Here is a 14,754-nt window from a genome sequence, read left to right as displayed (position 1 = left end):
TCCTGAGTTGCATTCCAGACTCTGCCACTGATCTGCTTGGGTAGATTAGACAAGTCACGTCATGGCCCCGTGACTCAGTTTCCCCTCCAAACATTTCTCTGTTAAACTTTAGAGTGTGAGCTCGCTGTGGCCAGGCCTGTTTCTCCCTGTGGGGCTGTGCACTGCCTGGTGTGATGGTACCCCGGAGCTCGGTCACGGTCTGTTCAGCACCCTGATCTCTGACAACAGAACCCACATATAATTTCAACCAGCTCTATTCAGAGCAGGTGAGGGGAGCTGATGGGGGAGATCCAGGGGGCAGCTAGAGGGTTTGGATCATTTCCTTACCTCAGTCTTGGGGATGCAGGATCTCAGAGATGACCCTGGCCCAGGTCCCCAATGCGACGCTTGCAGCTCACCCAGACTGGCTCAGCCCCAGAGCAGGAAGCTGTTCATGTGGGGGTATATCTCAGGCGGGGTGGGGGGGACAATGCAGGGCGATCACAGGATGTGGCTGTGTCCAATCACATCTGCAAAGACTGGAATGACTCCGGCTCCCACTGCTACCTGCAGATGTGACACAAACCACAAGCTGCCCCCACCACCTTGCAGGTGTCTAGCCAGGTGTCTGCATTCAGCTGCCCACATCTGGGGACAGGCGGGTGGGATCCCCAGTGGAGAGCAGGGGCTGAGTGAGCCACATCCAGCCAACTCCACCGGGTGAGGTCCCAGGATCAGAGACCTCAGCTGGGACTCTGCCCAAGTCAGTACAAACTAAAATTTCATACAATGGCTTGCTAATACTGCTCTATATCCTGTCCACTGAAATGTAAGGATAATATATATATAGTCCAAACAATTTATTTTATCATTATATGGTAAAATTAGATAGCAATTTGTCAGTACTAGTGTGCTGTGATACTTTTCTTTTTATGTCTGATTTTGTAAACAAGTAGGTTTTAAGTGAGGTGGAACTTGGGGGTACATGACAGTTGAGATTCCTGGAAGAGTTACAGCAGTCTGGGAAGGTTGAGAGCTAATGGTCTATAGGGCCTTTTCCCACTGAGATGTGGCCACCTCTGGGGTGGGGCATGGGGGCTGTTTATACAGGTAACAGGGAAGAATAGACGGGGAGCTGCTGTGGGGAGTGGGATGGGGTCAGTGTTTCTGGAAAAATGTATACAGTACAGGGTGATGAGAGCCACTGAATCGAACTGTAAACCCTGTGTATGATGGAAAGCATTTCAATCCAGGGGGTCCGGCACCTATGTGAGGGGCAGGAGGGATTAGAGGAGGCTGATATGGGGAGCAATTAAAGATCTGGGGGGGGCTGCTGTGGGGGCAGAGAAGAACCTGCAGTAATGGGTGGGGGAAGAAACACAGATCTGGGTGAGGGGAGGCATTGTGGATTTCAGGCTAGCATTGAAGGTGGAAGGTTTAATCTCACATTCTTACCTATGTCCTGGGGGAATCAGACACGGGGGCTGAGAATTGATTCTCCCAATACACATACACCACCTGCAGCTCACCCCTCCACCCCACGGATGCTGTCTGGGGGCAGGAAGCTGTCGTCTTGGGGGTGAACATGGGGGGGTGGCTCAGCAGGGGTGGGAGATGCTCACAAAGCTGGGTCTGCAAAGCCTCCGAGGCAGCCAGCTCCAAGCAAGGCTCAAACAGCTCAGCTCACCTCTGGGACCCCACATGATGAAGGCTGTCGGATCCTGTCTGTAGAGACGGTTGCCCACATCTGCAGCAGCCACAGCCCGAGAGCAGAAGCTAAGCTGCAGATGCGTCATTGCAAAAATTCAGCCTGTTAACACCTGGAGAAAAACCAGACACAGCTTGGGCCCCTGAAGTGCCTCTGGGTCAGGAGTGATTCATGGGTGGGCCCTGCCTCCCTTCGCCCCCGGCCACCCCTCAAACATCCTGACAGGTGGCAAGTGGATGGTGAATCTCGTCATTGGCTGTGAGCCATACGACATTGTGTCTGTTCCACGACTGGCTGGTGTATTGGTTGGATGCTGGAGAACGGCCAGCGACGTACCAAAAGGTGAAAGCTTCATGAATTTGGCTGGGAACATCAGGATTTATTGAGACACTGGTTTAAAAAGCCACTGTGATGGGGTTCCCGGCCTGCAACCTGGCCTGTGGGACTGCTGAGCCCTCTGTCCCACCAACCTGGGTGTCCCTCTCACACTGTGATACTGTGTCAAGCTGCAAACCTCCGGCAGGTCCTGTACTTCCAGAGCCATCCTCAGGCAGTGACACACCATGAATGCTTCTCCTAGCCACTCATGGATCATCAGTAGGGAGGATCCAGTCAATTCCCCCCCGGCTCACTGGCCTTACAGCCCAGAAATGTACCATCCTGCCTTCGTCAGAAGCCTGGCAAGTGTAAGTTCCTTACGCAGTCTGAGCCTCCCCGCGATGTGAAGAGCACAAACGCCAGTTTTTGTAAACTGAGCTGAGATTAGCAGCAGCCAGCGTAGAGATCACAGTTTGTTACAAAAGAAAAGTAAAGTAAATTCCCAATCCGAGTTAAATAAACAAGACAGGATTTGAATCAAGCCATGTCTCAACCTGGCAGATGGTACAAGCAAGTGACAATCCTTCAATATACAGGCTGGACTTTTCTTTCAACCCGATACTGAACTTCTGCAGTTCAGTGTCTTTGTCCTCCAGATGTTTTTCCATATGTTGAGTTGTGGGGGGAGTGAGGCCAAGTGGTGATGTCACTTACCCTCTTTTGTAGTTTCTTCCATCTTGATGGAAATATATTTTGCTATGATGTGGGTCAAACAGTCTCCATTGTCTAAGTGCTGTTTCTGAGAAATCTCCATTTTGTACAGTTCCTGACATAGTAGATTCTTGGATGGGTGCTGATGAGCCAGTAACATTATCTAGCTCCTGCATTGTCATACATACAATTCAACAGGATATTGATAATCAATAGATCAAGACTTTTTTAATGATACCTCACAAGGCAGACTTTGTTCATATTGATATGACAGTGGTGAATATGGGGGTTCCAGGGTGCCGTTTTGAGGTACAGCGTGCCACAGCCACTCACATTTTATTTAAAGTCTCCAATATTTTAAACACCTCCTCACTTCATTGCCTTCCAAAACAGAGCTGGATATTTCTAGTTTTCTGAAATTTTCGGTGGAGTTTTGTAGCGTCATCGATTCTAACAATTTGGTTGTGTCATTCGCCATGCTTGTCCTTTTCCTCCAAACCCCAGATCTTGGAATCAGATGATTAGGTGGAAATTTCAGCCTTTTTTTTTTTTGCATTGTTTTTCATTTTAGGTAAATTTCCACCCTTTATTATTGCGAGAAAAGCTTGAAATGGTCTCCCCCCAGCCCCCTGCCAAGGAGGCAAAAAAAAAAAAGAACCCAAATGTCTGTAATTTCAAACCAACCTTATGATGTTCTAGAGGGTGGCTCAGGAGGTTTGAAGGCTCAGAATTGGCAATGAAGAGACAGGACTAGACTGTTAAAAGTGGCTAAGGGAGTTAGGTGCCAAATTCCCATTGAAGCTTTTGAAAAATCTCACCAGTAGAAGCTTCAGTCAATTCAATTACATCACGTAGTGGCAGACAGCTCAAAAGTGACATTTAAGTTCTGATATAGAAATGCTAGAAGTCAAAATGATAAGATGGGTGAATTCGAGTGCCTCATATGAAATGAGGATATCATTACAACAGGCATCACGGAAACTTGGAGGTTGAGGATAATCAACAGGAGACAGTAATACAAGGTTACAAAATATACCACAGAGCAGGTTGTGCTGGTGGGGGAGTGGCGCTATATGTGAAAGAAAGTGTAGAGTCAAATGAAGTAAAAGTCTTAAATGAACCAAACAGTCTCACAGAATCTCAATGGATAGTAATTCCATGCCTGAATAATAAGAATATAGCGGTAGAGATATATAACCGACCACTTGAGCAGGATGCTGATAGCGACTGTGAAATGCTCAGGGAGATTAGAGATGCTATTAAAATAAAAAACTCAATAATAATGGAGGATTTCAATGGTCCCCATATTGACTGGGTAGATATTACCTCAGGATGGGACTATAACTAGCTAAATTATGAAAATACATCTAAGTTCTTAAAGTATAGGCTTTACAGACAGGCCTTGAATCTATATTCTACACAAAATGAGGCGGTTACTTAAACAGAACTTAAAAGGCACAGCATCAAAAGTGAAATCCCTGCAAGCTGCACGGAAACTTCTTAAAGACACCATAATAAAGGCTCAGCTTCAATGTATACACAAAATTAAAAAACATAGTAAGAGAACCACTGTGGGTAAACAACTGAGTAAAGAAGCTCTGAGAGGCAAAAAGACACCTTTAAAAAGTGGAAGATAAATCCTATTGAGGAAAATAGAAAGGAGCACAAACTCTGCAAATGAAGTGTAAAAATGTAATTAGGAAGGCCAAAGACTCAAAAAGTAATAGAAAAAATATTTTTAAGTACATCAGAAGGAGGAAGCCTCCTGAACAACCAGTGGGGCCACTGAATTATCAAGATAGTAAAGGAGCAATCAAGGACGAAAAGGCCGTTGCAGAGAAACAAAATTAATTCTTTGCATCAGTCTTCACGGCTGAGACTGTGAGGGAGATTCCCAAACCTGAGCCATTCTATTTAGGTGACAGATCAGAAGAAGTGTCCCAGATTGAGATGTCTTTAGAGAAGGTTTTGGAATAAATTGATAAAGTAAACAGTAATACGTTACCGCGAACAGATGGCATTCACCCAAGTGTTCGGAAGGAATTCAAATGTGAAATTGAAGGACTACTTGTGGCTCTTCTTTGAATAAGGTCAAAAAATTAACTTTCTAAAAAAGAAAATTTTGGGGTCAAGAGGAAGCTATGGGTCCCAGGAAAAATAAATTTTCACCTATCTTAATGGAGGGATAGCTCAGTGGTTTGAGCATTGGCCTGCTAAACCCAGTGTTATGAATTCAATCCTTGATTCAAATATTGACAATTTGATCCATTCTCATATTCAGCTGACTCCGGACCCAAGTTGTCAGTGGTTTGGGAGGTGCATGCACGTTTCCGATACCTTAGATACTCTTCCTCCATGGTGAGGTAGAAGATCGGGTTGAGGAAAGTGCTGAAATAAATTAGGACTGAAATAAAAAAATTTGCCATGTCCAGAAAAGGTGGATGGTACATAGTTGAAATCAGCAGGAAGGAGAAAACATGATATGGCAGCCAGGAGAGGAAAAACGTTGGGATCAAGCCAAGAAGGATTTTGAGTGGCTTGGTGGACTGGATCTGCCTGTTCCTTCTCAGCTTGGCAGATAGAACGATGTAGAAGGTTGGGATTAAGACCAAAGCTAATGGGATCAGAAACCCGACCAGGAACTGGATTGGAACACCAGCACTCATGCTGCCTTTATGCAGTCGGAAATAAATGCGCATGCCGACATGTGGGTGGAAGGATACCCAGAGATCACCATACCGCAAGCTGAACCCAGCAGACAGGGCCCATATGACCAAAACAATCATGAAAAACAGGCGGGGCGTGCGGTGGTTCCAGGCCCACTCAGGGCGCGCCACGAGGATGCAGCGATCAACAGTGAGGGCCGTGAGGAGGAAAGTGCTGGAGAACATGTGGAAGGAGGTGATGGTGTTGCTCAGCATTGTGGCCCAGTGTAAGTCCAGGATGAAGATGAATCTGAGGGGCAGGAAGATGAGAAAAATGAAATCACCCACAGCCCGGTTCAGGAACCACATGGTGCTGGCCGTCCTCCCCATACGGCAGGCGGCGACAAAGAGGATGTAGCAGTTCAACAGCACCCCGGCAAGGAAGGCCACGCCAGCAAGTACCAGACAGACGATTATGAACAGCATTCTTGGAAGTCACAATATCCCCTTCTTCTCCTCAGGGCTCGTTGGAGATAGCGGAGACGTTGTACCTAGCAAAGGAAGGAAGAGCAATGAAAAGGGCTCCAGGAGAGGACACAGACAGAGGGAGACAGCCACCGAGTTTATAATACCCTCAGAGTTTACAGACTTCCCAAATCCTGAGCTGAACTCAGATAGGATCAAATCCTCGTACGCCCATGGCACCAATGGTTCAAAGACCTTAGAAGCATAGAGCCAGAGGATTAGAAGGGGACCGCAAGGGTCATCTAGTTTACCCCCCTGCCAAGATACACAACTTGTTGTGTCTATTCTCTGCCTGAAAGTGTTTATTTTCACATAATATCTTTTCTCAACATATATATATGCTTCTTGCTGAAAAGTTGGATTTCTAGGATGCAGAGACGGAGCCTGGAGAGACCCACCCTGCTCCGCAGCCTCACTAAAATTCCAAAATAATCTTCTTGCTGTTAGTTTCCCAAAGGAGCTGGTTATTCCTGTCTTGGTTAAAAAAAAAAGTTAAGGAATGATTGCTTACTCCCTTTCTTTTGAAATAATGGAATTTTTGACATGCAATTTGGGATAAGACCTTGTACAAAAGCGGCCACCACAGCTTGTTTGGAAGTGTTTTCTGCATTATTTATGCTGGAATGTCTCTCAAACATTTGTTTAAGATGTTCCATATAATCAGCAGGGTTCTCTCCTTGGCTTTGTTTGCAAGCATTAATTTTAGTCCAGTATCTTCTTTTTGGACATACGGTAAGGACTGTAGTTACCAAATTGTTTCTATACGTAACTAAATTGTCGTGACTAAGATCTTGGTCAGTCTAAGGCCAGCTGGCCTTTTTATAAAGGCAATCCAGCATTTCCCTGGGTAGGATTGCTCTTAAAAGCTGATCCACGTCTGCCCAGGAGGGGTCATAGCAACCAATGACCATCCTCAATTGTTCTTGAAATTTAATTGGATCTTCTCTTATTTTCAGAAATTTATCGATTAGATTATATAAATCCCCGGAGACCATGGGTCATGCACAGTTACCATGACTCCTTGTCCCCGCTCATTCAACCCCCTCCCGGGAGTTGTCGCAGGGGAAATATCGGGACCTCCTCAGGGGATAAGCCATGGGTCTTCTGTATATTCCTAAGGATTGTTTTATGTCTAGTACGGTGTGCAGGGGGTGAATTTGCAACTTTGGGAGATTTTACAAGTTCTTTCAAAATTTCAAATTGAGAAGACAAGCTTCGGATTGGCTCATCTTCTTTTTCTTCTTCGGGGGCTGGGTGCCCTCTTAAATCAGCTATCATGTGATTGTCTTGTCTAGATAGGTTGGCAATTTGAACCTCCTGAGAAGCCGAAGATGATGGTGAAGAAGTCGAGGGCCCTGACGTGGGGGACGTTAACAGTGTCTGAGATCCCTGGGAGGTGGACTCATATTTATATAGAGGCAGAGTGGGAGATCTTTGAGCGATGGCCCCACTTCCAACCTCCTCCATCCGCACCTTGTGGGGATGCACCACTGCCTGACCGGGCCAGAAGGGGGCAAGCCACTGTCTGCATTCCACAAATAAATCAATAAGTTCGTCAGGCGGAGCTGAAGGGGTAGATCTAAGAGGCTGAACCTCTTGTTGAGGCCTTGAAGGGTAGATGGAGGTGTGCTGGCCAGCAGAATTCCGGGCAAGGGTTAATTTTTCCTGTGTTTCTTTAAATTTAATTTTAAGTTTCTCCTGGGAGTCCCTAAAACTCCTCATATGAGATTCATGGTGCTGTTTCTCTGTTTCCTCATACCAGTCAAAATATGCATCAAACTGATCTTGCGATACGACGTTGGCAATAAGCGCTCCACTGAGGTGCACAAGCTTGTCAAGGTCGAAACTACCGTCTAACGGGAACTGTAGTTTAGGGTCATCTCTCGTATGCCAATTCCATTTTTTCAAAAATTTACAAGTGAGAGGACCGTAGTTCAAATACATATAAGCTGTGGATGTGCCTTTTGGTTGGATGGGAATTCCTTTCGACTCACCGGCCCCCAAGTTTTCAGTTTGACAGATCAGATCACTTTCACTCAGGTCTTTCGAACAGGGAAAGTTTGTTCAAGGCATCCACGACTGTTTACACCCTCGTCCAGCAAAGAGCATCGGCTAGTCTCAGGGAGCACAACGCTGCTTACTCTGTAGGGCGTTAGGACCCGTCAGTGGCTCATCAGACCTCCCTAAGGTGAGGGAGGGAAAAGAGAAGAGGTTAGGGTGAAGGGAGTCTCCGTTAATCTTGGTTCTGGAGTGGATAACGTGCCTTACTCCAGTCCAGAGGATTGAACAGAGCTCAGGGACCATCCAAAGATGAGGGGAAAAGGACAGGATCACACAAACCTAGACTCAGGCAGGTCCCTAGCCATGCAAAGGAAACCTAGTCCTAGTCAAGGTCTTTTACTGACTTTTCTAAGGCGTGGTTGTAGGGTTGGCTTCCTATGAACCTCACTTACACCTGTCAGCTGACCTTCACTTTCATACTGGCACACAAATCAAACAAATATAACATAACATATCGCTGTTATAGTCTTGGCCTTCACAACATCCTTTGGCAAAGAGTTCCACAGGTTATCTGTGTATCGTGGGAAGAAATACGGATATCGATATCCAGTGGCTCTTCCCGGGGAACAGATCGGAACAGAAGGGCATCAGGCTGTCTGGTAGTAAAAGGTTCAGATCCAGCTTGTAACTCACCCAACCTTGAGCCTATGAGCAAATCCTCCACCAACAACCCATGACAGAGATTTCAAAAGGTCTCTTACCTTTCAGATGGGCCCAGGGTTTGTTGGGAGACCGCTTGCGGTCCTCCAGTCTGGGGAAGTCATTTGTGGATCCCGGGCGAGCCCCCAAATTGTTGTCAAAAATTGACCATACGGCTGGTTTTGGATCAGACAGTCTGAGGCTTCTTTATTTCACACAAACATATAGGCAAGGAGAGTCAGCATGGCCCCATGCAAGGTGGCCAGCTGCTCTGCCTTCTGCAAATTTCTAGCCAGCTTACAAAGATTAAAACCACAGACAAATTACACACACATTGTACATTAATTACTTTATTTGGAATATACTGGAAAATACGATGCAGGTCAAAATCAAGCTGAACAATCAGTTTTCCATATTCGGCCTTTCCTGTTGTGATTATTCCTAGTCTCGTTTTTGGTTTCACTTTTCTAATGCCTTCACTGTGGTTTTGTTTCACAAGCTTAGTTATTGCAAAGCAGCATCTCTGCGGACTTTCCACTTCACCTACTTATGCCCCTTCTGCACACAAAATCATTGTTCCTCTATCTTGGGATTTTTCCATATCACTCTGTCTGTCTATTCCCTTTATACAAAGAAGCAATACTCAGCTAACAGTTTTGGGCCTATATACTTGACCAAAGCCCCAAAACTCTCCCTGACAGTAGATTTTCCCTGACAATGCTGTCTATGCTGATGTGAGAGCTTCTCCCATCGACGTAGTTAATCCACCCCCACCCCTCCAAGAGGTGGTAGCTGAGTTGATAGAAAAAGCGATGTCTACACTGGGTGTTAAGTCAGTATAACAGCATCACCCAACAGGGTGGTTTTTCCACACCCGTGAGTGACGTAGTTCTACCAACATCACTTGCAAGTGTAGACCAAGCGAAAGGGAAGGTGATGGGGTGACTTGATAACAATTTCTGACAAGCAATTGAATTTCACGTATGCTGCTGTCTACTGGCCAGTTGGTTTAATTGCAATTGTCAGCCCTGAGCCTTTGGATAAGGGTTTATAGAGGTTGTTCTCAACCAGAGGAACATGTACCACTGGGGGTATGCAGAGATCTTCCAATCCAAGGGGTACATCAGCTCATCTAGATATTTGTCTAGTTTTACAAAGGTACATAAAAAGCACTGACATAGTCAGTACAAACTAAAATTTCATACGACTTCTTTCTACTGCTCTATATACTGTCCACTGACAGGCAAGTGCAATATTTATATTCCAATTGATATGTTGTATAATTATATGGTCAAATGAGAAATTAGCCATCTGTCAGTACTAGTGTGTTGTGACACTAGTATTCTTATGTCTGATTTTGTAAACAGCTAGGTTTTAAGTGAGGTGAAACTTGGGGGTACACAAGAGAAATGAGACTCCTGAAAGGAGTACAGTTGTCTGGAAAGATTGAGAGCCACTGGTCTATAGGGTCTTTTCCCTCTGAAGTGTGGCCACCTCTGGGGTGGGGCATGGGGGCTGTTTATGCACGAGACAGGGAGGAATTTGTGCGGGGGGGGGCTGTTGGGATTGGGGTCGGGTCTGGGTTCCTGGAACAATTTGTACAGACCCATTGAATCAAAATAAAATAAATTTCCTTTATATGATGAGAACCACTTCAATCCAGGGTGGGGATTCATCCCTGATGTTGAGGTTTGAAAGCTCAGAATTGGCAATGAAAAGACAGGACTAGATTTTTAAAAGTGCCTAAGGGAGTTAGATGCCAAATTCCCACTGATGTTATGAGTTAAGCACCTAACTCATATAGGTGCTTTTTAAAATCTCACCCATAGAAGCCTCAGTCAATTCAATTACATCACGTAGTGGCAGACAGCTCAAAAGTGACATTTAAGTTCTGATATAGAAATGCTAGACGTCAAAATGATAAGATGGGTGAACTCCAGTGCCTCATATGAAATGAGGATATCGTTACAACAGGCATCACAGAAACTTGGGGATTGAGGATAATCAACGGGAGACAGTAATACAAGGTTACAAAATATACCACAGAGCAGGTCGTGCTGGTGGGGGAGTGGCGCTATATGTGAAAGAGAGTGTAGAGTCAAAAACCTTAAATGAACCAAACTGTACCATAGAATCTCGATGGATAGTAATTCCATGCCTGAATAATAATAATATATTCTCTGCAGCCTGAGGTCTTCAAACCACGATTTGAGGACTTCAGTAACTGAGACATAGATTAGGGGTTTGTTACAAGAGTGGGTGGGTGAGATTCTGTGGCCTGCATTGTGCAGGAGGTCAGACTAGATGATCATTATGGTCCCTTCTGACCTTAAAGTCTATGAGTCTATGAGTCTATAGCGACAGGGATATATTACCCACCACCTGACCAGCATGGGGGTGATAGCGACTGTGAAATGCTCAGGGAGATTAGAGAGGCTATTAAAATAAAAAACTCAATAATAATGGGGGATTTCAACGGTCCGCCATATTGACTGCGTACATATTACCTCAGGACGGGACTCAAAGATAAAGTTCCTTGACGCATTTAAATGATTGTCTCTGTTAGAGGGATTTCCCTTCATCCTCTCCCCCGGTTCTTGGTACGCAGACAGTAAGCAGCAAAAGACCAGAAGTCTGAAGCAAAGACAATGTGATGTTTATTGGGGTTAATTTCCAAGCCAGCATATTTCAAAGCCCTTCACACCAGTCGGGCTTATCTCTATACACCGATAGAGTCTGTTCCCCAGTGTCCTCTTTCCCAGCTCTGACGCCGCAGAGCTTAGCCTGTGTCCCTGTTCTCTGTTCCCTATTCTCATTTCCTCCCTTAGCAAACATGATTCCAATTTCCCTTCCCCCCACTTCCTGTTTGACCCCAGTTTATAGAGCAATATTCTCAACTATACCTTAACCGTTCACTGAACTAAAATTTAACTAACCAATCCTAATATATTGCAACATAATTTTCTAACCAATTATATCCCACTAACCTAATTAATTTACAGCAAGTAAAATTAATTATACAGCAGGACAGAAACAATTACAGAACCAGACAGATTAACAATACAAAAGTGGGGGCCATTACGATAAAACAATACAGAAATGAGGGTTTCACAACCACAACCATTGAGAAGTGATTTCTTGCCAGATAGGATGCTGTCAAGCTTAAGTTTTCTTTAACCATCTGTATCTGGTGGTCATGGGCACTATCTGGACCGGATCATCTTCCTAACAGCCCAATAGCATCTTATTTCAGTGTGGCTGGTTTGGGATGTGAGGACGTGACTGTTCGCTTCCCACTTATGGCTGCCCCTGCTGCTTAGCCTAAGAACAAGGCCTCAGACTATCGTAGTGAAAGAAGGCCCAGATACAGGCAGACTGTGATTTTGATTCTTTGTTTTTATACCCCCGTAACTAGCTAACTGATAAAAATACACCTATGTTCTTAAAGTATAGACCTGTACAGGCAGGCCTGGATATCTATATTCCAATAGCTTCTTGAAGCAGCTAGTCCTGGAACCCACAAGGGAAGAGGCAATTCTTCATTTAGTCCTAAGTACAGCACAGGATCTGGTCCAAGGGGTGAATATAACGGAACCGCTTGGTAATGGTGATCATAATATAATTAAATTTAACATCCCTTTGGAGAGGGAAACAACACAGCAGCCCAACACTGTAGCATTTAATTTCAGAAAAGCGAACTACACAAAAATGAGGAAGTTAGTAAAAAAGAAATTAAAAGGTACAGCGCCAAATGTGAAATCCCTGCAAGCTGCATGGAAACTTTTTTAAAGACACCATAAGAGAGGCTCTATTTAAATGTGGGTAAACAACTGAGTAAAGAAGACTGAGAGGCAGAAAGGCATCTTTAAAAAGTGGAAGTTAAATCCTCTTGAGGAAAACAGAAATTAGCATAAACTCCAGCAAATAAAGTGTAAAAATGTAATTAGGAAGGCCAAAGACTCAAAAAGTAATAGCAAAAGTATTTTGAGGAACATCAGAAGCAGGAAGCTGCTAAACAACCAGAGCGGCCACTGCACGACTGAGATGTTAAGGGGGCACTCAAGGACGATAAGGCCATTGCAGAGAAACAAAATGAATTCTTTGCATCGGTCTTCATGGCTGAGGCTGTGAGGGAGATTCCCAAACCTGAGCCATTCTTTTTAAGTGACAAATCTGAGAAACTGTCCCAGATTGAGGTGTCATTAGAGGAGATTTTGGAACAAATTGATAAACTGAACAGTAATAAGTCACCGGGACCTGTTGGCATTCACCCAAGTGTTCTGAAGGAACTCAAATGTGAAACTGTAGGAATACTAACTAACAAAGGGTAGGAATAAATGGTCAGTTTTCAGAAAGGAGACAGAGACATAGCGGAGACTGTACTAGGAGCAGTACTGTTCAACGTATTCATAAACGATCTGGAAAAAGGGATGAAGAGTGCAGTGGCAAAATTTGCAGCTGTTACAAAACTATTCAAGATAGTTCAGTGCAAAGCAGACTGAGAGGAGCTACAAAGGGGTCTCACAAAACTGGGTGGCTGGGCAACAAAATGGCTGATGAAATTCAGTGTTATTAAATGCAAAGTAATGCACAATGGAAACCATAATCCCAAGTACACATATAAAAGGATGGGGTCTAAATTTGTTGTTACCACGCAAGAGAGAGATCTTGGAGTCATTGTGGATAGCTCTCTGAAAACATCCTCTCAATGTGCAGAAGCAGTGAAAAAATGAACAGCATGCTGGGCAACATTAAGAAATGTATAGATAATAAGACTGAAAATATCATATTGCCTCTATATAAATCCATGGTACGCTCACATCTTTAATACTATGTGCAGCTGTGGTGCCCCATCTCAAAAAAGATCTATTGGAATTCGAAAAGGTGCAGAAAAGGGCTACAAAAATGATCATGGGTGTGGAACAGCTTCCGTATGAGAAGAGATTAATAAGACTGGGACTTTTCAGCTTGGAAAAGAGACGACTAAGGAGAGTTTTGATAGATCTCTATAAAATCCTGACTGGTGTGGAGAAATTAAACAAGGAAGTGTTATTTACTCCTTCTCACAACACAAGACCTCGAGATCACCAAATGAAATTAATTGTCAGCAGATTTAATACAAACAAAAGAAAGTATTTCTTCCTACATCATACAGACAACCTCTTTGCCAAAGTATGTTGTGAAGGCCAAGACTATAACAGGGTTATGTGATCTTATATTCTGATTGACTCTCAGTGAGTTCCTATGGCCTTAAACGCTTTTAAAAATAGGACTTCGACACTTTTGAAAATGTTACCCTTTGTTTCATAGACCCGTTGATCTTCAAGAAACACAGAAAGCTCTACTGGGACCGAAGATGACATGATGAGAAGAATAATGACTCAAAGCCGCAGAAAAGGACAGACCGTAAAGAAACAAATGCCCCCAAAATATCTAAAAATGAACAAAGGTGACGATGCGAAGAATAAGGGCACGAAGACAGAGAAAAGGACATATCATAAAGAACCATATGCCCCAAAATGATCTAAAAATGAACAAAACCAAGACTCTAAAATACTTTGTTAAAATGACAGATTCTTAAATTCCAGGGCCAGAAGGGACCATTGTGATCATCTCGTCTGACCTCCCGGATCACACAGACCCAGAGAACTTCCCCAAAATCATTCCTAGAGCAGAGCATTTAGAAAAACATCCCACCTTGATTAAAAATTGCCAGTGATGTACGATCCACCACAATCCTTGGGAAATTGCTCCAATGGTCAGTTATTCCGATCATTATAAATTCACACCTCATTTCCAGTCTGAATTTGTCTAGGTTCAACTTCTGTTCACTGCATAATGTTAAACCTTCTTCTGCTAGACTGAAGAGCCATTTATCAAACATTTGTTCCCCATGTAGGTACTTACAGACTGTGATCAAGGCAAGCCTTCAGCTTCTCTTTGTTAAGCTAAATAGATGAGCTCCTTGAGACTCTCGCTCTAAAGCAGATTTCAGAGTAGTAGCCATGTTAGTCTGTATCAGCAAAGGGAACAAGGAGTCCTTGTGGCACTTTAGAGACTATTCCCCAAACTATTTCCTCATGCTAATTTTACCCAACTATTACTCACACCTTCTTGTCAACTGTTTGAAATGGGCCATCCTGATTATCACTACAAAAGCATGTTTTT

At 44.1% G+C, this 14,754-nt stretch overlaps 1 protein-coding gene across 1 annotated transcript; it reads right to left on the bottom strand.

Moving 5' to 3' along the window:
* Window positions 1–4,941: 4,941 nt before the first annotated feature.
* On the bottom strand, window positions 4,942–5,847 carry LOC127038252 (chemerin-like receptor 1). The gene has a single exon (XM_050930774.1). The coding sequence runs from the start codon at window positions 5,845–5,847 to the stop codon at window positions 4,942–4,944; it is 906 nt and encodes a 301-aa protein (XP_050786731.1).
* Window positions 5,848–14,754: the final 8,907 nt, after the last annotated feature.

This window comes from Gopherus flavomarginatus, chromosome 20 (assembly GCF_025201925.1).
Source record: "Gopherus flavomarginatus isolate rGopFla2 chromosome 20, rGopFla2.mat.asm, whole genome shotgun sequence".
Lineage (NCBI taxonomy): Eukaryota > Metazoa > Chordata > Testudines > Testudinidae > Gopherus > Gopherus flavomarginatus.
This window is presented reverse-complemented; position numbering and strand designations above follow the sequence as displayed.

Bases quoted from the DNA above. Each gene is read 5' to 3' on its own strand.
- LOC127038252 (XM_050930774.1), bottom strand. From the start codon at position 5,847: ATGCTGTTCATAATCGTCTGTCTGGTACTTGCTGGCGTGGCCTTCCTT.